At 49.3% G+C, this 25988-nt stretch overlaps 8 protein-coding genes across 8 annotated transcripts; 5 read left to right on the plus strand and 3 right to left on the minus strand.

The window, feature by feature from the left end:
* Positions 1-281: 281 nt before the first annotated feature.
* Positions 282-796, plus strand: F9C07_4156 (uncharacterized protein; the record flags this gene model as incomplete). The annotated part of the gene is made up of 2 exons (XM_071511185.1): positions 282-417; positions 474-796. 2 exons carry the CDS (start codon positions 282-284, stop codon positions 794-796), a joined length of 459 nt encoding a protein of 152 aa, XP_071364722.1.
* Positions 797-3337: 2541 nt separating this feature from the next.
* On the minus strand, positions 3338-5198 carry F9C07_2064415 (putative glycerol uptake protein; the record flags this gene model as incomplete). The annotated part of the gene is made up of 2 exons (XM_041290579.2): positions 3338-4294; positions 4347-5198. The coding sequence occupies 2 exons, from the start codon at positions 5196-5198 to the stop codon at positions 3338-3340; spliced, it is 1809 nt and encodes a 602-aa protein (XP_041143866.2).
* A 689-nt stretch (positions 5199-5887) lies between these two features.
* F9C07_2210802 (uncharacterized protein) lies at positions 5888-7303 on the plus strand (the record flags this gene model as incomplete). The annotated part of the gene is made up of 3 exons (XM_071509656.1): positions 5888-5973; positions 5996-6755; positions 6810-7303. Exons 1-3 carry the CDS (start codon positions 5950-5952, stop codon positions 7301-7303), a joined length of 1278 nt encoding a protein of 425 aa, XP_071364723.1. The 5' UTR covers positions 5888-5949.
* Positions 7304-13504: 6201 nt separating this feature from the next.
* On the minus strand, positions 13505-16013 carry F9C07_4158 (putative PKS-like enzyme; the record flags this gene model as incomplete). The annotated part of the gene is made up of 6 exons (XM_071511186.1): positions 13505-13732; positions 13783-14245; positions 14356-14801; positions 14946-15296; positions 15368-15653; positions 15718-16013. 6 exons carry the CDS (start codon positions 16011-16013, stop codon positions 13505-13507), a joined length of 2070 nt encoding a protein of 689 aa, XP_071364724.1.
* A 904-nt stretch (positions 16014-16917) lies between these two features.
* Positions 16918-19476, plus strand: F9C07_1359662 (uncharacterized protein). The gene is made up of 3 exons (XM_041290570.2): positions 16918-17497; positions 17559-19352; positions 19421-19476. Exons 1-2 carry the CDS (start codon positions 17138-17140, stop codon positions 19320-19322), a joined length of 2124 nt encoding a protein of 707 aa, XP_041143869.1. The 5' UTR covers positions 16918-17137; the 3' UTR covers positions 19323-19352; positions 19421-19476.
* An 85-nt stretch (positions 19477-19561) lies between these two features.
* On the minus strand, positions 19562-21399 carry F9C07_4160 (putative MFS transporter; the record flags this gene model as incomplete). Its single annotated transcript, XM_041285165.1, has 3 exons — positions 19562-19923; positions 19989-20362; positions 20432-21399. The coding sequence occupies 3 exons, from the start codon at positions 21397-21399 to the stop codon at positions 19562-19564; spliced, it is 1704 nt and encodes a 567-aa protein (XP_041143870.1).
* A 600-nt stretch (positions 21400-21999) lies between these two features.
* F9C07_4161 (putative PKS-like enzyme) lies at positions 22000-23059 on the plus strand (the record flags this gene model as incomplete). The annotated part of the gene is made up of 3 exons (XM_071511187.1): positions 22000-22136; positions 22227-22612; positions 22677-23059. The coding sequence occupies 3 exons, from the start codon at positions 22000-22002 to the stop codon at positions 23057-23059; spliced, it is 906 nt and encodes a 301-aa protein (XP_071364725.1).
* A 353-nt stretch (positions 23060-23412) lies between these two features.
* F9C07_4162 (putative PKS-like enzyme) lies at positions 23413-25767 on the plus strand (the record flags this gene model as incomplete). The annotated part of the gene is made up of 5 exons (XM_041290572.2): positions 23413-23733; positions 23827-24533; positions 24588-24896; positions 24949-25266; positions 25332-25767. 5 exons carry the CDS (start codon positions 23413-23415, stop codon positions 25765-25767), a joined length of 2091 nt encoding a protein of 696 aa, XP_041143872.2.
* Positions 25768-25988: the final 221 nt, after the last annotated feature.

Below are 25988 nucleotides of genomic sequence, written 5' to 3' on the forward strand. Positions count from 1 at the left end.
GGATTAGAGAGTGGAGCCGCTTGCCAGGGAGAGCCAAAAGCTTGAAACAGACTCGGACGACCTTGCTGGCGCCCTGAAGGAGCTCATTGATAGATTTGTAGAATGGGCCAAGGGCAAAGAAGGCGAGCTCACTAGGGAAATCCAGGCAATCAAGGCTAAATTGATTGAGCTTGAAAAGAAATTAACAGATATAGAGACTGCGGCCCAGGCTGTCTCACATCTGGCCGCAGGCATTATTCCAATCACTGACTCACTGGCCACGCTCTACCCTCCCCATAACAATGCGATTACGGTATGTTTCACTCTATGCATGGATTATCCTTAGTCTGACAACTCCTAGATTGGAGGACATTGGAGGACTGATCATTGCTGGCTTGGCCCTTGCCACTACCACTGGTCATATGATCCGAGCGGGTAGTAAGTTTAATCTTGTAACGATTGCATTGTCTGCATGGCTGATCAGAAGCACCTAGAGGTGAGAGCTGAAATTGCTGCAAAGACCAAAGAAAAGGCCCAGTTGGAATCGGACCTTGAACTGGTCAGGAGAAGCAGACAGGCAGTTGAACAAGTCGGATTAACGGATCTTGCTACTTTCAAGACTGTTATCCGGGCAATCCCCGCGGCTGCAACGGCATCGTCGGTGGATGCAACCGAAGTCAAATCCTGGCTTGAGAATGGAGCCAAAGAGGAGGTGAGGATCGTTGCCTTCTTTGATTTTTCGTTCCCCCGACTTACCTTGATAGGACCGGCCTCGGTATATGGACCTGAACCGGAGAAAGGGAGTGAGGAGTTGTAAGTCTTTCCCATGCCATTTAAGATGGAGCTGCAGCTAACCCTTGAAGACAACTCCATGGCGTCGTACTTGCGAACCTACGGCCGGGCAGAAACATCCATGCAGAAAAAACAGTAAGTATGATGGGTGGCCGAAGGGAAGATTGTGCAAAGGTCTTGGAAGAATGTGTGCCTTGCATGTAAAGGAGATATCATACACCAGAGTCCTCAATCTAGCCCAATATCAAAGCGTAGAATTCCGCTTCGTCCTTGAACCATTATGCCGTTGTGTGCTCACTTGACCAATTCACCAATCTTCTCCGGCATGTCATGCGAAGAGCTCGATATGGCTATCCACTCTAGATTAGCAAAGGCCATACTCGGCATCCTCGTCCACTACTTCGTGTAGGCTTCTGATGATCTCCCACGGCCCATCATTCTCTTTCCACTATTGTACGACTTTTAGTACATATCCTGCCAAAAGCCTTATCCAAACCCCCAGTTCTTGATGTGTTGGCAACCGACCCACTTCTACCCCTGGTTGGCTTGGATCATCTTATGGCGCCATCAAAACAATGACCCAAGCCAGCTGTGCGTGGCCATTTCCTGTTTACAACCGCTCTCATAATGGAATTCGATCCAGAAACCATTGAAAAGGAGCTCTGTGCACTATGTGCATGCCTCGAGTGGACCTACGCCTTCAAAATTCAACTGGAAGACCGAGATCGAGATTACTATGTACAAGTCTCATTCAGATCAAGACTTTCTGTCAATTCTCCAAAAATTCTTCTTCCACACCGATTGCGGTCGCTGCCCTGACGTTGATGGCGACTCTTTGTGCCAGATATGTCGTCACCTGCGGCTCGGGCACATTGCGCGCTGTGGGCTGCATGGTATATTGCGCAGGAAAAGCTGAGGGACTGAACTCTATGATGCTGGGTTCATCTTGTGGGTTGGGAGTCTGGGAGAGGTCAGGGAACGGGCTGCTTCGTGCAGCCTCTGCCACATGTTAGTCCGTGCGTTTCCACCGGTGTAGGAAGCAGTTCCGTGTAGTCCGGTGCGGATTAGCGTTGACTTGTTTGGGCGGACGCTTTCGGAGATGAAGGGTGGGTTTAAGATGGGGTTGGATCTGCGTGGGAGTCTGTCTTTCTTTCTTTATACCTGGTGAATTGACACAGGTTGATGGTACCATTAAACAGAGCTCCCGATGCCTGGCTCCTGGGATTATTTCCATATAAATTGGAGGTCCTGGCGGAGATACCGAGCTGGGAAGATTTGTGTCACATGCAGAAGCCTCAACCGGAGCCGGTGGTGAATTGGGAAAGAGCTGGGAGTTGGTTGCAGCAGTGCTCTTCAGGAGCCTGGCAATGTTCACCTGAGTTTCGCCTGATTGACGTTCAAGAGCAGTTGTCAAAGTGGTTGTGGCGGAGAAGTATGCAGCGTTGAGCTATGTATGGGGATACACGGCCAAGTCGGATCTCCAAGGAACGATGGAGAATATCAGCCAGATAGGGTTCCAAGGACGATATAAGACACTATCACCGTCTGCTCCAAGATGGGTATTCCGTATCTCTGAGTTGAAAGATTGTGCATTATACAAGAGGAAAATCAAGGGAAAAAAGATCAGATCAACTCGATGGGAAGCATCTACGCCCATTCGTTAGTGACCATCGCACAGTTGATTGGCGACGGTGCCCATGACGGCTTGTAAGGTGTCTCCAAACACAGAGAGCCATTGCTGCAATCATACCACGCAGGTATCTATTTTGCCAGACAATATGATTCATACAAAAGCCTCATTGATCGTTCAAGATGGGCCACTCGAGGATGGTCATTCCAGGAGGCGATGCTGTCGTCCCAAAGACTATTCTTCTCCGATCAAGGCGCCACCTTCGAGGACGACAGCACCCGTGAACCGCAGATGGAGGACTTGATCCTACACGAACTGCACTATGCGCCGGTGAACCTCTCATGGTTCGGCCTTGTTGGCTACGGAACTATGGTGGATACCTTCACTCAAAGGGAGCTTTCTTTTGATTCTGACATTCTTTCTGTTTTGATCGGTATTTTGGAACTTCTTTTTAGTGGCAGGCATTACTCGGTGTTCGATTGGAGGGTTTTGGAGAAATGCTCCTCTAGACGGCATGCGATGCGACATGCGATGACAACCATACCCCCCGCATCCCAGCACAAGGGAATTTTACTTCCCTTCTTGGTCCAGATGGCAAAAGTCATTTCTTGACTGCCGACGGAAGGAAATTGACTCGCTGGAATTTTCATGCTCCAGTCAGAGGTATCTACAGGGGATTTATGGCGAGACCGAGAGCGTTTGGTTCGACCTAGCAATTTCGATGCAGGGCACATGGTCATTACCTAAAGATAAAAATGCATCGTTGTACGAGGCAGTGAGTCACGATAAGGGGGTTCCGATTGATATGATGTTTGTTGATACCAGAGAGGGCGTCAGTAGAAGGGTCGCGGTTGGGCACATCTATTTGGAGAGCTGGTGGCCTACAGCACCTTCCACCTAGCCGCCCTTTGCCAAGATGGCTGCTCCAAACAACTCTTAACATTTCAGATTGATCCCCTGTCTCTTCTCCCCCTCTCTATGCTCAAACATGATCTGCGCACTTACAAAAAGGCACATCACAGCCGCCGTGACGAAGCCGGCATTAAACCAGCCTGCGAAGATGCCCTTGACCATCTCCTTGACATCGTCGACACCCATTACGAAACCTACGAGGCTTGCCACCATCATCATGAGGATGTTTCCTGTTGCCCCTATGCCACAAAGGATCCTGAACGTCTCTGGCCAGTCCCTCCACTTGCGTTTTGGGAAGATAATCATAGCGATCACCTCAGGCAGGATGAACAATGTAGTTAGCCAACCCCACGCCAACAGACGCAGATTGATGTCGTGCCAAAGGGCGATGAAGGTGAATACTGCCAGGACATTCAACATGGTTTTGACCTTGCCACCTCCGTTGCCGCCAAGAGGAACGTAGATATACCGGACAATCCACCTGTTCAGGCTTCGATGCCAGCCACGCCAAAATGCTAGTGTCGAATAATTGTCAGACATGCATCTGACCATGTTCTCCGGCGCGTCAAGTCCATCTACCAAGGCCCACAGTCGGAAGAAACGCCAAGGGATAAGCAGCTTCAGCCAGACGACGTGCAGGTTGAAATATCCAAGCATGGCGAGCTGGTAGGGAGTATATTGTGTCCATGAAGGTGAACTCTTGATGATGGCCACTGCGTAAGAGTAATGCAGAACCAGCTCCATACAAAGGACGGTGATGAGGAAGCGCAGCCCGTAGAGAGAGGTCCTGACCATGGTTGTGGTCGGCAGGCAATTTCGCGACTGAAAGACGAAGTCGTTGAAGCTCAAAATTGGACCCGCGAGGTAAAGAGGTGCGTATAGCGTATAGGCAAAGTAAGTTTTGAGGTTAAAGTCCCGTAAAGCGACGCCATATGAAACTCTATCACGTTCGCTAAGGAACAAAGCGGCTACATGCTTCTTCTTAGGTTTAATTAGCGATTATCGTCGAGGCTTGCATGAATTCAATACTGACCTCGGTCAAATTCGAGTTACCCTCCGCTTGAGCCCAATAGTAGTCCAAATTGAATGAGATCAGGCGTAATATCGAGATCTTAAAGAGTACCTCCCACCGAGGAATGAGACCACTGTAGCTGTCGATTCTTGCTCCAACATCTTGCGCAGCCTTGATATCCGGCAATAAAATCCGAGCGATCACGGACAAGGGATATCCGCGGCAAAACTCGTTCGCGAACAGAATACCAACATTGAAGACCCAGGTGGCGACAGGCACGTAGCTTCTGGGAAGCTGTGTCGCAATCTTGAAGTTGGCATAGAAGATCAGAAAAACTTTTGCCGCCGAAACGCCGTGCAGCGCAATGAGAAAGATAATCCCGAAGCCAAAATCAAAGAAGGTCCGACGCTGCAGTCTGGCGTCTGCAACGGCCAACGAGGATGGATCATGGGACAGACTGTTGTTGCTGCCATCCGGGAGCTTGTAATTGTCAATTCGCCAGAATGTGCCATACAGCTTGCGAAACAATGGATGCAGTATAAGAAGGGTTATGAGGTAAGATAGGTTGTCCCGAAAATTAGCGTACTGTGCGTCAGAGTTGTCAATCTGGCGACCAGGGATCCAGCCCCGAGACAATCTTTTCGAGAAAGAGTCCCAGCCAGGGCTTCCCGGTTTTGATATGTCATAGACCTGCTTCACCATTGTCGGAATAACGATGATGAAGACAAGATAATAGATACAGTACTCGATTGTCCACCATTTGGACGGTTTCGTGCCGGATAAGGGTGAACGTTTGTCCAGCTTTGAAGCAGAAGTTCTGGAAGCGTCACTTGCGGAGTTCTGAGACGCGGTAGTTGATTTTGCAAAGCGCATATCAAGGGTTTCTAAAGAGTAGAGCGACTTCGAAAAGTTATTCAGCCACTGCATTGTGATATACTGGGCCGACGAGGTCGGGCCAACGAAAGCAGCGCAGACCGCGCTCAAATGATGAGGGAGGGACCGCAAAGGATCGGCTAGTTTGCGTCTGAGGGGCTCAGTGAACTAGATCAATGGCGAATACGTCTCATCAGCAAAGCGCGCATGGGGGAATGATGGTGAGGAAAGAGGAATAGGAGAGCGAAGAAATGATGGGAAGTTGAAGCAATCTTGACTGAAACGTGGCAGGGAATGTTGTAGACTAAGAATAGGCGCGCTAAATTGCATCACGTGCCTGGCTTCTCAGGGTTTCTGGAAAGCATGCGTCCTCAGACGGTCTGTCGGCAGTTTTAATACCTGATTTCTGAGAAGACTTCAGCATACGATCTATATCCTATACCTTACTACCACTCGTCCCTTGTTAGATAAGGTCGATGACCACCCCGCGGCCTGCTTCCGCCCGAAAACTCTGTATATTCTTGAGTCCTCTGAGTCCTTTCAGATCCCACTCCTCCCTTGCAGCTCTCTGAAACGAAGAGTGGTTGGCCTCATTTCCAACCAAAAACCGCCTGCTACGAAATTGGCAGCTATCCCTGTTATGGCGCGTGCCCTGTCCACCGGCTAATAGATTAGGGCAGCCGTAGATGATCAGCTTTAGAAATTGGCCATTATTATTCTATTATTATTCTGCCTTGTGTGTCCGCCTTTGATGAGGTACGCTAGACAAGGGTCTGTAAGAATCCCCAATATACTAGGGTATAGATGAGGACCTGCACGATGGAGATCTGTATCCCGAGTCAGACAATGAGGGCTCCTGCCCTGATTCCAATATTGATGAGACTTTTAGTACGGAGACCCTTCTAACTGCCTTCTCTTCAATTAGCCGACTCTGGGACCGGGTACTACGTGATGCCCAACAACAAATTACTGCCCTGGCTGCACTGTCTCTTCGATGTCATTCCTTTTGGTTCGAACATGTTCAACCACTTGACATTGCGAGCAATGTGCTATGCAAAGCTGCCGGTCTCAAATTTGCTCCTGCCATACTCCTCCAAAGCTGGGAGGCATGTCTCAGGGACATCAATGCTCAAGCCGACCAAGATAATACTATTGGACCTGCTCCAGATCTAGATGACTTTAATGACAAAATTACTGACGGCATCTTGCTGCCGCTTCTAGTTGAGCCTGAAGCTATACCAGACGTGGAGGAGCGCGGGTCACGCGTAGGGGTCGCACCTACAGGTGCTTCACTGTCCAGTCTGGTCAGCGAGATCATTCCTTTAAACAGAAAGCAAGCCATAGTTGTCCAAAGGATTATTTCCGAGGCGCTCAGCTGGGCCTGTTTCCCATATGATTGGTCTCAGCGACAACAAACACTTCTTTATGTAGGTGGTGAAGGGGGCGTCGGTAAAAGTCAAATAATCAAGGAAATTGTCGCAGGAATGGACTTGCTTCGCTGCAAATATGAACTTATATTTATGGCCCCGACAGGAGCCGTAGCTGATCTTATTTGGGGTAATACTTACCATACGTCTCTGGGCATTTCCTTAAACTGTTCTTGAGCCGCAGTGAAAGGCCTAAGAGTCCGTCGGCTGTGGTCACGTAAAATCATTATGGTTAATGATGAAGTTAGCATGACCGATCGTTCCACACTCAATACTATCAACAGTCACTGTAAATCGGCCCGATCGCTCGATAGAACATCTCCCGACCTGTTCAGTGGCTTACCGATCGTCATTCTCATGGGAGATTTTTACCAATTTCCTCCTGTTCGGAGTCAGCCATTATGGAAACCACCACAGAATGATGTAGATACCGACGGCAGACTTATCTGGCACCGGTTCAGTCAGGTCATCATTCCAGACGAACGGATGCGTCAGACGGAGGACGTGCCATACCAGTTACTACTTAGACGTGCACGAACCGGCAGCTTAACATCTAACGACGTTCTGATGCTGAATGGAAGAGCCATTACTTCGCTCGCAAATTCCCATCCGCAGGATACAACCGCCATAGTCACGCTCAATAGTCTTCAAACATGTCATCAATCGCCACCAAACTGAGAACTTCGCCGTGATCAGACACCAGACTATCTACGTTTTTCCTTCCCTTGAAACGCGAACGAGATCGTCCGGCCTAGGAAACTCGAGACTCCGCGCAGATGACGTTCTTCACCTTCCTGACCACGGTACGGCAGGTCCGTTCCCTGAGACTCCTTCTCTATACCTATTTTATGCTAGTCATGCTATTGACAAATATAAACACGTCGGCTGGCTTGGTCAACGGGGCAACAGGCACAGCTGTAGGAATTGTTTTGGATCCCATAGGAAAGTTCCCTCGCAAATCGCATTTATATATCATAACTGGGCCAGCTGAGTTCTATACTTTGAATAATCACTATATTTTCTGCAACAAACCTCTAGTGTATCTTCTCTTCAAACCAGATCGCCCAAAGCTGATTTCACTCCAATCACTCGACTCCAACATATTGCCTATCTTCCCACTTGAAGCTTTCCTGTCTCTAGAAGACTACTCCATTCGAAAAACAGATTCCAATCTTCCCGGCCTTTTGCTTGACCAACTATAAAGTCCAGGGAAGAACACTTACGTCCGCCATTCTTGATTTCAAAGACAACCGCATGGCGCGAGGCCAACATTCGCACCGAAAATACTGCTCTATGTATGTCCAGCTTTCCCGGCTCCGATGGCTCAATGGACTCCATCTTCTACAGCCAGTCGACATGAAAGACCTCGATCGTCAACCGGACCCCCGCCTGCTGGAGGTGCGACATTTATAGGCCCTAGAGGAAAGTACTCTGAATGAGTGGCAGACCATTCCAAGCAACCCGCCAATGACCTAGGTGCACGTATAAGTCTTCATGTTACACAGGCCTACAGTATGCACGAATACGAAGGCCCGCTGATGTCGCAGTATACTATTCAAGCATCCTCAACCATTCACGTTCACATAAAACAAGAGCCGAGATTATTCTGATCTATCATTTAATATCACTAGAGCATGAAGTTACTCCGATCATTAAACTAGCTACCATTATAAATGGTTTAAATAGACCAACACCTGCCCACTTGTAAAACTATCCGACTGATCTATTATAAACACCGGTTGATACAACGACTGCCCAATATCATGTCCGGATATGCCGCCAAATAGGACCTGTCCAGCTACTATCCACATTCGAGACTTTATTGATTGTGTTGAACCTGACCCGACACGCCCCAGTAAAAACCTTGCGTTGCAGTTACGCCTTTCCCTGAACATCCCGGATAGGGACGAATAATCGGACGATGTTAACCAAGGGGATATTCCGACTCTGATTCGATTCTTCAGCCAAACAACCCGATCTTAAATCTACCAGCTCAATGTGTTCATCTACGCCTGGGGTTCCTTCCTAACGGCCATGCACTGCTTAGAGGCCGTGCAACCGACCGTTATATTCCTTGGCACCATCTGCGAGCGTGGAGGGCAGCTGAACAACGGGTCAACGCTATTTCATTACCGGCTTCAATCAACAGTTTACCATACCTCCAGTCGAACTCACCATACCTTCCCACTACCCGCCTACTTCAATAATGGCCAGCGCTGGGTCAACTTCCATCGCTGTCCATTAACGCCCAGGTATTCATCACCGGCCGCATCTTCGGGCTCACAAAAGAAAACCAGCAATTGGCGATTATGACAGAAGACGTACACTTTCTACCAGCACCACCTCAGCCTTTGCCCCCCACTCCTTCCTCAACCCTCGGCAAGCGAAAACGAACAGACCGGTGGACCCAACGAGCTACACCTAGCACCCCATCCAAGTCCGCTCACCAACTTGACCATCATCCATCACCTCATCACAGCCACCCGGACGAAGCAATCGAATAGAACGAGATGATGATACGGAAACTCAGTTCACTTGGACAGAAACGGCCGATGAAGCAGACTATTTACCCCAGCTCACCTCCCCTACACCCGAGAGACGTTCTCAGAGTATGCGGAAAACTTCATATGCAGATATTCTTGCCCAATCAAAATAGTTAACTAGTTAACTAACCTCCTTCGACTGCTTTTTCATCACCCGCAACGTTCACTTTTCCATTCAATCCGTTTCGATAGCCTCACGTCACTCTTTCTCCCTCCCCTTTTTATCGTTTCAGGGCCACAGCGTGCGCAGCGCGCGTCTTCCAGTTGAAATACACAACAGGATAGATATTCCATGACTTGCCAGTTACATTTTAGCTGCGTTTCAAATGAGGTGTCAGAAAAGTAATCAGAAGTATAAGCATTTGCACCAGTATTGCATCCAGCTGTATGGCAAGCCAGTGCCAAACTACCAACCGCAGTTCCACGAAGACCAGCCAGACTGGCTCTCACACTCAGACTCGAATTCATCAGCCTGATCCTGAGTATCAAACTCGCAATACGCTTCAGCCTGCCTGATACAGTTGCACATATCGCCTCCAACATTATCACAGATCTCCTTGGTTCTCGTGTAGTCACCGCTGACTGGACCATCCTTATTTTTGCATCGACTTGGCCAGCCACCGGTCCAACAGGCAGCATAGGTAAAAGGAATAGAGGTCAGAAGAATGATAGTGAATGCCTTCATGTTGACAGCTGGTGTAATATAATTATTATTTCAAGCTTCCAAGATTTTGTATCTGAATCACAAGATTCAAAATGAATAGTGCTTCTTCCATTGCATGAAAAGGATTAGACTGGGATAAATGTGTCTTTTTATATCTCCCACTGAGTAATGTAAAGGTCTAGAGGGAGGGATTCTAACTAATCTAATCCTTTTTAGTTGATAATGGTCATTATGACGTTCACAGAGCTATTGCTATATGCGGCGACCATTACTATATACAGTAACTGCTAGTATGTCACCTATATATTCATAAATCTAGAACAGCTATGGCCTATACTGAGATGGCGTCATGGCAAGAGCCATGACATAAAAAGAAAGTCTGGTAGAATGTAGGTCATTTTCACTTATTTTACATGCACATCATGTCATCTATTGAATTATTTTCCTTCGACAACTGCTTCCACAGGACCTCTACTCAAGAGTCGAGACATGCGTGGCGATGTAACCTAATATTAAGTTTTTCTTTTATATTTCCTTTTGTGGGGCAGAGGCTGTGGGTTATCTAGCCAGTACTCAGTCCTATCACTCCTATGGTTTTGACTTTATTAGTGGCACCATATATGATATCAAAGCTTGGCTGCAAACGGCTCTATAGTTAAGATCGACCGACCTGCCGGTCCTACATGCTTATGACATAGCATGCCATGGACCATGGTCTGAGGATCTCAAGCAGCGCTGCTTGGCCTCAGGAGAGGTTTTTACCCCAGTGTACGAAGTGAGGCGGCCGTTGGGTTTTCCCTAGTAATGGTGTCGTGAACGGAGTCCACGGGTCGCATACTGATTATGGGCGCCCAGAGTGCCCCCACAGTGCAGAGTCTATGTTTTATTTCCACACCTGCCTATCTACTCTGGAGTCTATGCTTTTATACTATCCCATGCTATTGTGATATTGATAGGTATGTGTGTGTTTTCGTTGACGTCTGTGGGACATGCAAAAATATCTAGTGACCAATATTAATTATATAATTAGTAGTTAGACCTCTATATTCCTTGTAGTTTAGATTAAAATATAAAAGGGAGTGAGAGTATCACAATAATTATACAGTAGATATAGGGTAGCTACTAGCCTACTGTTACGACACCAACACCGCCGCATTAGCGTGAGGCGGATGTGACAGGCAGAATTGCGGAACAATGACAACCAACCAAAACCGCCTGGTTCAGCGCCTTCGGCCCCTAAAGGTATATTCAATAAGTAGCATACCTTGGTAGTAGTGGACCAGGTGCTGCAGGCATAGCAGCAGGCATAGGCATAGGCAGAAGCCTATCAGACTTAGAGCTGCGTTTAGTCCGAGTTTGGACGAGTCCAACCCCAGTTGGAACCAAACCTAACCTATTCAAATATCAATCCAATATCTATAGGATTAAATGAGTGGTGACCAAAGGACGTTTTAAGACCAAACTAATTGTCGGTTGATATATATTTGTATATATACCATCCCTACTTTTATACAACCCCAAAACAGAAATGAATATCCCCTTATATCTTATCAACCCCTAGATATTTTGAATTGACGTTTCATATTCAGATAAGCTAAATACTAGATATTAGTATGTTTACAGGAATCCTAGAAATAGTGATTACCAAGCAAAACAGTGATCTGACTGAACTCAAATCGGTTTCACCCAGGGAAGCCGAAACCGGTACGATTTCTTAGGCTAGGAACTGAACCCTCACCGCTGCGAGTTTGGTAATGCATGGATTCGATCTACTTACGTCGCGGTCCATGTTCGCTGGGTTTCGTCGTAGGGGAAACATTTTGAGGTTGAGTTGCTCTTGTTTCCTGCGGTTTCTGGTGAGGTGGTGGGACATATTGTCAAAGTGATGTTAGTTAGGAAGGTGTTAGCTACTGAAAAAAGAAAAGCTTATATCAACTGGGCTTCCTCTCTTGTGATATATTTGGTATAAAGTATTACATAGTTTATATTCACGTGCATAATCCATGACGCGATATAATGGTCACTCAACTCACTCCCATGCTGCAGGCTAATTGTAGTCGAATAATCGGCCTTTACAGAGCGTAAAAAGTCCGTGAGGTAATATGACGTCTGCCACAGTGCAACCCCCAACTAAATGCTGGTCTAGACTATATCGCCAATTGGTGCGTCCGGATGCTCCGGCATCATCCAAGTAATACGCGGTGTGTATCATATTTGTACTATGATGAGGTCTAGGTCATTGTGCTGCACGTTATATCTCCACTGCATGTGGACTACACTAAAGCACCATATAACAATACAACCAAAATCCTATTGATAATAGTGTTATGAATCATACCTGTGAACCTATGATCTGACCTTAAAACCTACTCATAGCTTGTGTGAAATTGATGCCAAGTTAAAATCAGTTAAAGTTTGGTTGACCAGCATGGTTCTCTGTTGTGGTTGTATCCGCAAACGGCGCCTATCCTGTTCAGTCAGGGCCTAGACCACCAGATTTTACAATTCATATGACCCATGTGGACTGATCACCTACCTAAGCCTGGTCACGGCAATTCTCCACAGCAAGTGCCCGGCTAATGGTTTGATCTGACTGGAAAGTTTGTCCTATGTCGCCTGCTAATGAAGGTGGAATATTGTTTTGATAACTTATGTTTACATTCTTATCCTCAGACAAATTCCTCTTGCAACTATTAGAGCGCTAGTAAATACCTACTGTATCCAATTCGATCCAAGGGAAGGCAGAAACAAGATCTACATGTTAGTGCGAAGGGATTGACCTCCATAAAGGTGCCTTCGAGCCAGCTGGAATGGAAGGAGACAGTGGTATTTTATGACATGGGACTCAGAAGTAAAGGATAGCTTATAGGAAAACGCCCAATGAAGGATGCGTAACTAAGTCACAGTGCTGAGCTCTGACAAGCACAAGTACCTAGTCACGAAAGAACTATAGTTAAAAATTGACACTGAATAGTATAGCCGTTGAAAAGATAAGCCAAGACCTTAGACCGTCAGCATTGGATAATAATACAGTGCTGTTGGAAATGGTTATCATTATTATAGATATATTCTATTCTTTTCAGAAACTGTTTACTAATATATCAGAGGCTTTAGGTGTGCTGGATTTCGCTTTACTCCCAGTTACGATCAGAGTACTAGAACTGGAATCCTTAGCAGAACTATTTATCAAGTTTATTTTAGTCATGTTATAAGTCCAGTAACGAGTTGGTCTTTATAAGGGTGATTACTATTAACTGCTATATTAAAGTTGACAACCTACTAATATCTGGAGAGAGATCTATTAAGGAGATTAAATTGGCTATATATATAGCCCTGAACCCTTTCGGGTCCCCTAGATTTAGGCGGGTTTTGACCCTGGAACCCGAAACCCGCGGCGGTTCCTAGATCTAGAAACCGCCCCCGACCCGCAGCCGGTTTGGGGCGGGTTCAGGTCGAGTCCAGCGATTAAACCGTACCACTCTAGTTAAAATTAACATAGTAAAAATTAATAGCTAAGAAATGTTATTAGCTATAGCGAATTTTAACTAGATTTTTTGCTTTAACTTCTAGTTATAATAATATACTATTTAAAATAATTAATACTCTATAAACTTGATAATAGATATAGCCTAGTTTAATAAGAAACTAGATTAAAAGGAAACTTTATCTAACTTAAGAATCTATTAGTAGTCTAGAGAGAAAGATTAATTCTAGTATATATAAACCCAATCTACCTACCAAACAGGGCGCGTTCCAATTCCAACGCACTATCTTGCTCCACCCCCTCTGGGTTAGGGGTGGAAAGTTGGGGTTGAGGGTATGAGGCATCCCTGCCTGTGGTGGTATGGTACCCTTTTGAAACATGAATATGCTCTTGAGCAGAGAAGACATTCCTGCAGCCTTTGGTTATTTAGCGTCTGCCAATGTTGAGCTTGACGTCGGTTACTCACTGCCCCACTGTGGCCGAGGTTCGCCTTGATGGCTCCTACTGGCAGAAGCTCTCCATCACGCCGCTTCGAAAAGACACTGGAAACCGCTCCCATTTCTGCTTTATCGCCAACCTGGGTACCCGTTCCATTGATCTCTACATATGAGATATCCTCTGGAGTCACGCATGCCTTTCGAAGGACCTTATGGAACAATCGTTCCTGGGCAGCAGCGTCAGATGTTGTGATGGATGTAATGACATCGTCCAGTCGTTTTAGTACCACAGCACCACTGAAGTCGGCGCGACAGTAACCATCTGCATCATCGCGATACGTCTTGCAATTCCCAGAGTCGGACAAGACTCCCGACCGGCTCAGACTGGTGAATGAATGCGAATGGATAATACGTTGGCGGCCCCTGCTACGGCCATATCGATGTCCTTTGCCGTTAAGCTCATGCAGGCAAGATGGATACGTGAACTTGTCGCTGCACATGCAGCATCGAGTGCATAGTTCGGTCCCTCCCAATTGAACTGGAAGGCCAGCCGACCCAATCCGAATGCACGCTAAACAGCCTGTAACGTGTAGGCATCACACCCCAGTTTGCGATGGCCAACTACATGCCACTCATCATTACATTGACCGAAGAACGTCGCGATCTTGGTCGGATCCGTCCACCTGGTCTGGCCATCCGAATATCCGGCCATTTCTAGGGCTTCGTATGCGTTCATTAGGAACAACCGATGGGCGGGGTCCATCAACATGGCTTCCTTGGGCGAGATGTGAAAGAATTTAGAATCGAAGTGTCCGGGATTATTCATGAAGCACCCGTGCCTACAGGTCATGGTGCATTTGCCGGGGCCTGCCGGTGGATGCTTGGGGCAGTAGTACTCCTTCACGTCAAAGCGATCGGGGGGGACCTCTTGGTGGAGGTCAACACCTTTCAAGATCACGTTCCAGAATCCTTCGAGGTCATCGCTGCCTGGTCCTTTTCCGGCCATGCCGATGACGGCGATACCGTATCTACTCTCTGGGGTCGGCGGCTTTGCAGATAAATTATCGTCAAATAGAAACTTCCCTTCCTGCAGTCTGCAAAGACTTGAAAAGATAGGCTGCGTGGCTGCTGGGACCCATGCCTTTAAATCAACATGCCTTTATGTCCCCAGATTGGCGTTGAGCCGGCTTACGGCTTGCACAATGTTCAAAGGCCGTGACAAAGTTTGTGATACTGAAGCCCTCAGCAGATGACTCCAGCCGGAGTAAGCGGCGTCATGACGATCCTCATCCAAGCCGCATATCTTATATCCCAGGGGTAAGGGCGTATCCAGAAGTAGAGAATTCCCAACAATATAGTCAATATCAGCTTCGGAGATGCTCAAGGTATGCTGAAGGGCATGAATATCGAGCTCATTCTTTGGGAGATTCTTTTGTGTAGGACATTCGTTCAGCACAAGCTCCAAGCTAGAAGGTGGTCCTATGACGGTGCTCCATCTGTCTTCATTGACACCAACCTTGGCTCTTTTAGGAGACGGAACTCCCTGTTGGGTCTTTGAGTCAGCCTACCACCGCAGGCTAGAAAAAGCCGGGGCATGGAAAACAAAGATCTTACCATGACATTTTGAAACTGTTCCAGTGTTTTACCTAGTTCCTTAGCCGGTATTCCGAGGACGGCCCACCCCCAGGTTCCAGGGCACTCCTCCATGGCTCTTAACCTCACCAATATGAGATTACAGAGTCTTGCCCACACTCGACCCGCCTCTAGACATGCATCATAGAGAGACTTGAGATTCGTAGAAGTTGGCACGACTGCAGCACTGGATAGACCCCCGGGGATACCAATCACCTCCGGTCTGGGTCGGTTCGGGTCAAGCAATTGTGGCTCGCGGTCGATAGCCCTTTAAGTGGTCAGCAGTGCAGAGGTACATAAACCGCATGTCAACGAGGGAACAAAGCACATACTTCAGTAGGTCCACGGCTCTAATGACGTAAATCAGCATGGCATGCGCCATCCCAAACTCGTCGCCGGTGTATCGATATTTCGCAGGGAGCTCTTGAAAACTGGAGCAATTCCTAAGACTGTCTTGCATGGCTCGGTCCATAGCCCTGGTCCCCGACCTAATGGCCGAGAAGAGGCTATCCAGGAACGACTGAAGCCATGGTTTGGTTGCGGCTTGACTGTAGACATAGTCAATGCTGCTCACCCATCGATCTGTGACGTCTCCGAAAAGGAGGACCGTATGATGATTGGAGTCCATTGCTCGAGTCAATGGATACCCAGCAATAAAGGACTCTCACAATTGAGTATAAAGGCAATATAATATTGAATCTATGACACAATTTCAGTTTTTCGGGGCAGAATAATCACACAATTATTTATAGCCATGGAACCGGCAGAACAAGATAATCTCTGAGGGACGAGTTGAATTTCTAATCTGGCATTGAGACGGAGAAATGATGCGAGTAAGGCAGTGTTCGGTGCCAATGAACATTGCTGTGTTGGCGAGAAGGCAATAGTGGTGTACTGTCTCCCCTCACTGGTACTGCTCGTATAATGATATTGTACTCATACACCCTTACCGGGATGATAATCTTCGTAAGCCCTAACTAGCTAGTGCAACGCCAAGGAAAGGATCTATGAGCCGTCTCTTTTGTTTCTCCGGCGGACGTGCATATCCAGAGGCTATGATTGACAAATGCCAAGTAACGACACTATTTCCGAGTACGGCGGAGGGTGGTTTTTCGGTCGAATTCGACCGCAGTTGGGGGCCAACTCTGGCTGGCTCATAGGATTGGACTATGCAGAGTACATGGGCTCGAATCCCACCGCCAGCATTGACTCATTGGTAAATCTCGGATGTCCTTATCATACGACTCTAATGAGAGACGGACCGAGGAAGAGTGACGCCATCCTCAAGCATATTGTAAATGCGAAGAATTAAAACCTTAATAATGCATGAAGTATACATTACTGGTTACTTGACATACATCTTTCTCGTGTTCTGATGCTTTTAAGTTCTAGCCTAATATATGTTATCTAGTAGTAGGAGATACTCAGGATTAAAAATATGTAACATACCTGGAGTTTATATGCTGGTCCATTGTGATGAAGATTACCCGGGTAATTAAGGAAAATTCGAATCTCGCAGTTCTAACCTTATCTTAATGTCAGACCTTAAGTTTTGAGTTGATTTGACTTGAATTGATGGAGATAGTAATTGGTAACTACAGCACAGACGTTATGGAGTTGCCGATCACGTTATCTGAGGTTGGGATCACCTGAGGCTTCCCCTCTTCGTTTGTTCTCTCCTTTCCCAACCACTTCCACGAAGCTTCACACACATCTCCATTTCCATGTCCATGTCCATGTCACTCATCCACCATGTCTGTTCCGCATGTTGCTCCGTCACATGACGGTTACTGGCAAGCGAAACGGCGAAAGGTGCGCAAAGGCACCCACAGTTGCTGGGAATGCAAGCGGCGCAAGATGAAATGTCGATTCGATCCGCGCGTTGTTAGTTCCTCCTGCAACGGCTGTCGACGACGCGGCTCCCGGTGTATCAGCCAGGAGTTCCCCGAGGACCTCGCAAATGTCCTTATGGGTATGGGATCCACTACCAGTGATGGCACTCCCTTTGACGGTAGCACTCGCGCTGCCACGCCCAGTGAGAGGGCAGATCATAGTATTCCCACGCCCACGTCAACGAACATGGAGCCTTTACGATACCATAAATCTTCCGAGGTCCTCTCTTCCACGCTTCTCCCCACTAAGAATTGTACAATTGTTACTGACTGCTTTCCAGCAATATCTTACGACCACCAGGAATGATCCCTCATCACGTAAATATGAGGGGTTGTCTCGGTTCTTGCATGAATTACTACCGTCGCGGGAGGATACGGAGAGGATCTGCAAAGCCAGTCGCCACTCTTCCATCCTCTCCCACGAATTATTGACGACGTCATACACGACCCTCTACCAGGACGGCCTCCAAACCTCCGACAGTTTGCTGATGTCTCCGGAACCCACCATGCATCCTGTTTTGATCGCGAGGTACATGCTCCAGCTCGCCCTTTTCCTACAGCATCTTCCCCCGGATCTTCACAAGGAGATTCAAGGACTGTCGGAATCACCTCGAGCCATCATGGAACGTTTAGCAGATGTTGCAATCTATCACGTCACGACCAACGAGGAACTTATCGGCAGCATAGAGAGCCTCGAGTGCATCATGCTCGAGAGTTTATATCAGGTGAATATTGGGAACCTTCGACGAGGCTGGGTTGCGGGTCGGAGAGCTATCAGTGTCGCCCAGTTGATGGGCCTTGATCGATCGGATAACCAGACCCGATACAAGGCGCTCGATCCCAGGACGAAATACAACCCACAGCTCATGTGGCTCCAGATCATCATTGTAGACCGCCATCTCTGCCTCCTCTTAGGTCTGCCCCAAGGCTGCACTGACCATAGTATGGCCACTGAGACCCGCCTCGCCAACGACTGCCCCATGGGCCGTCTCGAGCGCCTGCACTGTGTGGTGATGTCCCGGGTGCTCGAACGTAACGCATCCAAGCCCAGCTGTCCAGACCTTGCCGCCACCCGCGCCATCGACCTGGAGCTGCAGAAAGCCGCTGGTAACCTCCCGAGCAAGTGGTGGATGGTCCCCAAATTCGACCGGGCCGCCACCGACCTGCAAGCCGTGTTCTGGGATACGCGCCGCTTTGTCGTGCAGATCTGTCACTACAACCTGCTCAACCAGTTGCATCTGCCGTATATGCTGCGCTCCTCGTCGGCGGGGAGCCCATCCGAGTATTCGCGGATCATGTGCGTCAATGCGTCGCGCGAGGTTCTCTCGCGCTACACCTCGCTCCGCAGCTTCAACCGCATCGCGTACAGCTGTCGCACCGTCGATTTTCTCGCGCTGATGGCGGCCATGGCGCTCCTCCTCGCACATATGGATAGTCGTCGCGACGGGGCGGAGAATCTGCTTGCGAACCAATATTTGAGCGATCGCGGGATGATCGAGCAGGTGCAGGAGAACATGAATGAGATGAACCGGCTGAATTCGGATGAGCTGAGCGCGCAAAGTGCGGATTTGTTGAAGGCCTTACTGGCGATTGACGTGGACAAGGGGATTAGGAGGGTGAGTGTGAGCGAGGCGGGGAGTGAGAACTCTAATGACCTGGGGCTGGAGGAGGAGGGCGTGGTCCGTGTGCATATTCCGTATTTTGGGATTATTCGCATTATACGCGATGCGACGACAGGAACCATGCATCGGGATGAGGTCCATCGGTTCGGCACCACCACGAACAATACTCCTAACACCCTCTCCTTCCAAGTCGCCCACACCGCCGATTCCCATGAATTCCCCACGGCTTTCGCGCACCACGACCATCAACAGCAGCAACCATGTCAAAATACCTTATCTGACCCCGGTATTTCCCTGACACCATCCCCGCCGACGCAGGGCGGGTATCCAGAACTAGCCGCAGGCGGCGAGGACTGGGCGTTTCAGGGGGTGGATATGGCGTTTTTCGAGAGTATCATGAGGAATGCTGGGGGCGAGGTTTGAGCCATGTGTTTGAAGGAGTATGGACACTTGGTATGTTTACGCGGATACTGACCCAATGACACAAGATTCAATTGCTCATGTTGAGTTGGATACATTAGAGATAAAGCGATTAAGGGAAAAAAGGGTTCAGTATATAAAAACACTAATAAGATTTTCAAGTCTGATGACTCATGTTGGCAATAACATTGTTGGTTTTTTCTTTGCCGAAGCTCGCCGATTGTGCACCATATCGAGCGGCGCTAACTAACCACTTGATTCTCGCCATCGACTACCTCCGCCTTCTTCGCGTCTGCACCCTCTGTCGCCGGCTTCTTCCCATGATCCGGCAGCTTCTTCAACGGAATAATCAGCGTCAGGAGGACCGAAAACGCCGCGCACGCCAGCGAAAAAGCAAACACATCCTTGATGCCCACCATGTACGCGGCGATCACCGCCGTCAAATCGTCCCCGCCGAACGCCTTTTGGAGTTCTGAGGCGCCGGTGCCCAGGACCAGGGCGGGATCGAGGTGGGATGCACTGGTGAGGACGGTCTGTAGCATGCGGTTGGCGAAGAGGGATTGCGCGATGGCGACAAAGTAGGCGCCGCTGAGTGTCTGGCACACTGGTGGGGGGGTTAGGACACACTAAGGGCAACGTGCGAATGCTGGTTGCATAGGGAATACTTACTAACCATGATTCCGGTAGCACTGGAGACGTCTTCAAGCTTTGAGAAGCCCTGCACAGCCGTCATGGGGACCTGATTGCAGATCCCAACGCCAAAGCCAAAGAGCACCTCGGCACCAATGTACATGGCTTGGGAAGAGTTGACATCCAGGATGTAGATCAGGGCCATGCCGGCGGTCATGATGAGGGCACCGATGAACTCGAAGGGTTGTGTGTAGCGAGTCTTTCCGATCACACCACCGCTGACCACGGCTCCTAGGGCGAAGAAGGCGAGGAAAGGGAGGGTGTTGACGCCGCTCCTGACGGCGGATTGCCCGTGGATGGACTGGAAGTAGATGGGGAGGTAGAACATGACTTGGTAGAGGGCGGCGTAGGAGCTAAAATGTTGACCCCAAATGTTAGCCATAGCTGGGATATGAATCCCGAGGAATCATGAGCGACCTTACATGTAGCAAAATAGCGCATTACTCCATGTCATGCGCTGTTTCAGAATGCTAAAGGGAGCCATGGCGCGCGGGCCCTGTAGCCATTCGGTCACGAAGAAACCAATGGTGAGTACAATCCAAAGGACCAATGTTGCGATGACAGAGCCGTCATTCCATGCTTTAGTCTGTCCACCCCATTGTAATGCCAAAGTCAAGCATACGAGAGACACGAGGATCAAGCAGAAGCCCGGGAGATCAAGGGTGAGGAGGATCTCCCTCCACGTGGCGGGGACGCGCTTGATGTGCTCGGGGATGCGAAGGAATAACAATAACAGAACAATAATGGGACCACCAACGGGCAGGTTGATCCAGAAACACCATCTCCAGGTCACTCCGCTTGTGAATGCACCACCAATCACTGGCCCAAGAATGGTCGACACCATGAAGACCGCCATCCAAGTTCCGATGAGAAGCGGATGATTTCTCGGCGGAGCCACATAGTTGATGACGATGAGCGTGCCTCCGAGGACACCAGAGGCTCCCCAACCTTGAAGGGCACGACCGACTATGACGGACACGCTATTTGAAGCTGCAGCGGCCACAATACTGCCCACCAAAAAGATCCCAACCGCGCTGAGATACGTCCACTTCACGTTGGCATACTTGAACAGCTTGCCCCATAGCGGCGAGGCAGCGGCTGCGAGGACGAAAGTCGCGCTTCCATACCAGCCCACGTCGTCGAGCCGGCGGAAATCGTTGGTGATGCCGGGAATGGCGGTCGCGATGATACCAATCTCCAGGGAAACGAGGATGGTGCTCACAAAGATAGTGAACATGATGAGCCCAAGTCGGATGCCCGTCACATACTCGGGCTCGGTCGTGCCATTGGGCTCTTCAGCTGGAAAGTCCTCGCCCGTACTGGTCGAGCCAGGCTGGCTTCCGTCCAGCTCGGCTTTGTTGCTGCTCTCGAGGTCCGAACCGTGTGCCATTTTCCTTAGATGTCAACACATCGATGGGATGAGAGGCTGGGTTCTCGCAACTTGTAGTCTTCAGTTGACAGAAAGACATGCTGTCGATGACAAAAAACCACATTTCGATGACAAACAAGCACACCCGGGGGTTGAGGAGGAAAGACATACAATTGACACGGTCGAACCGAGAGAACTAAACGTTTCGACCGCCGTCTTGGCGCTATCCAGCCTTTTCGTCCGCCGCAGTGCTGACAAAAGCTTAATAACCAATGTTAATTAATTAACATGGCAGTTCATTGTTAAGTAAGTTAAGACTACTAGTAGTTACGCAGCGAAGCAAGCATTATATTCCATCTGGAGTTTGGTACCTTCGACCGGCCCATCTCACGGTTGAATTCGACCGACGTTTGCTGACTGCACGACATTTAGGGCCAACATTTCTCATTCTCCCGCCGCAGCCTCACGGCGCTTTCTTCGTCTAACTTGGTTCTTCGTCTTACATACCTCTTTGTAAAAGACATAATTATTAATGAGCCGGAGCACTCGCACGCGTAATGAATTTTTTTGCGATCTCCTGTCCGGTTTGTCCCCTTCTAAAGACAGAGGGCTGTAAAGAGAATGTTTCTCAGACATCAAGATGCCTTCTGCACACACCACGGTGGACGTCCCAATTGCGGTGGTGGGCTTAGCATGCCGTTTTCCCGGCGATGCGAGTTCCCCATGCAAGTTCTGGGACATGCTAAAGAATGGCAAAGGTGAGCAACGAGCCTTTTCAATCATGAAATATGCTGCATTGGCAGTGGATTGACAGGAGTCCTAGATGCATACTCACCAACATCAACCAGATGGAACTCGAATGCTTTCTACCACCCAGGCGGCGACCGATCGAATGTACTCCCCACAAAAGGTGGTCACTTTCTGAGAGAAGATCCTTATGTGTTCGATGCCGCCTTTCTCAATATCACCGCCGCGGAAGCCATCGCCCTCGATCCCAAACAGTGGATCGCCATGGAAGTGACATACGAAGCCTGTGAAAACGCTGGCATGTCTCTTCAGCGGCTTTCTGGCACCCAGACAGCCTGTTACATCGGCTCTGGTGCAAGCGACAATCGAGGAGCAGTCGAGCGGGACTTCTTGCACAATCCAAAACATCATCTCCTCGGGACCGGAGATGAGATGATTTCCAATCGCATCTCTCATTTTTTCAATATCCACGGTCCCAAGCGCCACGGTGCAGACCCCCTGCTCGTCCAGTTTTATGGCTACCCATCTGGCCTGCTAAAGCTTGAAGTCAGGGGAATCACAGATGGCCATTACGGGTGGCGTCAGTCTGATGCCCACTCAGGACTTCACTACACATCTTAATAATTTGAATTTCCTCAAGCCCGAGGGCCGGTCGAAAGCCTTCAATGAGAGTGCGGGTGGATATGGCCGTGGTGAAGGTTGCGGAATCATCATCCTGAAACGGCTGGCAGATGCAATCCAAGAAGGCGATGACATCCGTGCCATCATCCGTGCCACTGGCGCTAACTCCGATGGCTTTACACAGGTTGGTAAGTATACTCTGGTGTCAACAGCGCAGTATAGGGCTCATGTGTCCCCAAAACTGAACCAAGAGTTGCTAACGTTGTTGTTTGCAGGGTCATGCCGTCTCTGGAAGCACAGACTGCACTCATAAACACGTATACTCGTACAACGGGTTTGACTACTCGACACAATACCGTCGAAACACACGTAAGTAGAACATCCGTCAGATCCAGGGGGTTTACCGTTACCAACCACAGCCTTAGGGGACGAGGACCAAAGCCGGAGATCCAATTGAAACCAAGGCCATTCATAGCATCATCGGGAAAGGCTCATCAAAGTCGCGCAAGCTGTTGATAGGAAGTGTTAAGCCTAACGTGAGTCTGGTGGATTGCTACTGACATCATGTCTAAGGATGCTGACCTGAAATCAGATCGGCCATCTCGAATCTGCTGCTGGGGTATCGGGAACTATTAAAGGCATCCTATCTATGGAGTACAATCTTAGATGGACATCTCGCTTGATATCCCTGGAGATGCTGGGTATGTCCTGCCAGTGCTGTGCGAGTGTAAGAGACATGGCTTCAAAGAGTTGTCGTCGAATATCTACACGTTTGATTGTACAATGTCGAAGCTCAACCTATCTGTTATTGACTTTCGAGTCTCGGAGCTCGAGAATGACGCGGGTGAGCAGGAGAGCCAGCAGCTTGAGGTCGATCCGGCTGAGATCACCTCTGAAGTGCGCTGGAACTATGGTCTTGAGGTGCTGGAGCCGGACGGAATCAAGAGGGTGGTGTCGACTGTTGCGGCAGAAGATCGTGCCGTCGAGGTAACCTTTTTCGTTTCATGATTCCCCCCTCACCGTCATCCTGCATGAGCGGCACGGTGGCTCCTACTTGAACCAGACTAACAAGCACTGCAGCTAATCCGTCTGTACCTCCACAACAACCCGGCAGCCACCGTGATTGAGCTCGCGCCACAATACGAGGCTCTTAATCATGCGACAATGTCATTGCTGCCCCGCGGAACCATTCCCTCCAGCCATATCAAGTATGCTGTAGCAGGTATTAGTAAGGAGTCTGAAGAGCAGGGTGCCAGCACAAACGTGATTGGAAAGTCCTTCGACCTGGGTGATTCGGATGACCCATTGCCCGCAGACATTGCGGCGGCTGATTTGCTAGTTGTTCCGCTATCTATCAGCAATCACAAGGATTTGGGCGTGTTACTGCGTCGTTTCTCAAGCCTAGGCAAGCCCGATGCAAGCCTGGTTCTTGCTATGGACAGCAGTTTGAATGTATCTGCCGCCATCTTGGAGGCTGAAGTATTTGAACGCATCTTTGATGTTCATACGTCAGTTGCGCTATACAAGAAACGGCAAACTGAGCATGCCAACGGGCCCACTAACGGCTACACTAAAGGCACATCTACCAAATTCGACTTGGTGATAGGCGAGCCACCTGCAACAAGCAGCGGCAGCAGCTCTTTCTGCTGTGCTCTGCAAGCCACTCTCGGAACCAGACTTTCACAGTGTCCGCAAGCTGCCGCCGAACAGCGACCGCCTGGTCTGGATCACAGCCGGCAACAATGCGTCCATGGGTGTGGTCGACGGCATTCGGAGGACTATGAGGAGTGAGGTGGCGGGTCTCAAGTTCCAGATCTTGCATCTTAGTAACCTTGAGACAGCGTTGCAGTGGGTCCAGCCCTTGCAGGTCGTATTGTGATGTCAGATACTACAGATGATGAGTTCCAGGAGCGGGATGGCATGCTCCAAGTTGCTCGTATCTTCAACAGTCCCGTGGGAAATGAGGGCGTACGCCGCTGCCTGGAGGCCTCCGTTCGTATCCAGGGGATCGGAGATCAAGAAAGATTCCTATTGCTCACAATATTGAAGCCAGGACTATTGGACACTTTGACATTCATCGAGGACGACCGCATGAAGGTGCCACTTGGAGAGTCAGAGATCGAGGTCGATGTCAAAGCAACAGGTGTCAAGTAAGTCAACCTGCCCAGATTGCCCGAACGTATCCGTTAACGCGTTCTTCAGCTTCAAAGACATCATGGCGGCCATGGGCCTCGTCGCAGTCTCCCTCATCGGCAATGAAGCCAGCGGCATCGTCACCGCCAGCAGTAGTGCCGCAGCCTCACGCTTCCAACCTGGAGACCGCGTCACGCTTCTTTGGGAGGGCATGCATGCCAGTAAGCTCTGGATCGACCACCGGCTTGCCGTGCACATCCCTGACTCGATGTCTTTTGACGTTGCCGCCTCCCAACCCTTGGTCCACGCCACCGCCCACCACGCACTCGTCAACGTCGCCAAACTACGCCCAGGCCAATCCGTCCTCATCCCCCTGCCGCTGGCGGCGTCGGACAAGCTGCGCTGCAATTAGCTGCACACCTACACCTCGTAGTTTATGCCACAGTTGGTAGCGAGGATAAGTGCCGTCTCCTGATGGAGAAGTATAACGTGCCAAAAGGGCATATCTTCCACTCCCGTGATGCTAGCTTCGTCAAAGCCGTCAAGCGTGTCACAGGCGGCCGCGGTGTCGACTACGTACTCAATTCGCTGTCCGGCGAACTACTCCGTGTCTCATGGACGTGCCTCGCGCCCTTTAGCACGTTCGTCGAGACTGGGCTACGCGATATCACAAATAACATGCGCCTTGAGATGCGTCCGTTCAGTCGTAGCACGACCTTCGCATTCATCAATATGGCCAATTTCTCCAATGCTGAGGGTCTTGATGTGCTGGGGAAGATCCTATCTGACGCCTTTGCCTTTGTGCATAAGGGTGTTCTGGGCGCAGCATACCCGCTGGCCGTGTACCCTGTGGCGGAGCTTGAGACGGGATGTACCGCTATGGAGTAGATTCGCTGTTGGCGCTGGAGGTCCGCAATTGGATTACAAGGGAGCTGCAGGCGAATAGACAATCCCAATCATACGGAGATATTGGGTGTAGTCCCCTAGCTTCATAATCTTTATAGTGTTCCGCTACATAGGAGTTTCGTTCTCTTATGCCATCACCTACATGAACTCGAAATTAAAGTCTAGATTACCCTCCTCTAACTTCCGAAGTACCGATCACGTGC

Source organism: Aspergillus flavus, chromosome 3, assembly GCF_009017415.1.
Source record: "Aspergillus flavus chromosome 3, complete sequence".
NCBI lineage: Eukaryota > Fungi > Ascomycota > Eurotiomycetes > Eurotiales > Aspergillaceae > Aspergillus > Aspergillus flavus.

Bases quoted from the DNA above. Each gene is read 5' to 3' on its own strand.
- F9C07_1359662 (XM_041290570.2), top strand. From the start codon at position 17,138: ATGTCTGTTCCGCATGTTGCTCCGTCACATGACGGTTACTGGCAAGCG. The intron at 17,498-17,558 runs GTCCTCTCTTCC...ACTGCTTTCCAG, and splicing joins GATACCATAAATCTTCCGAG to CAATATCTTACGACCACCAG.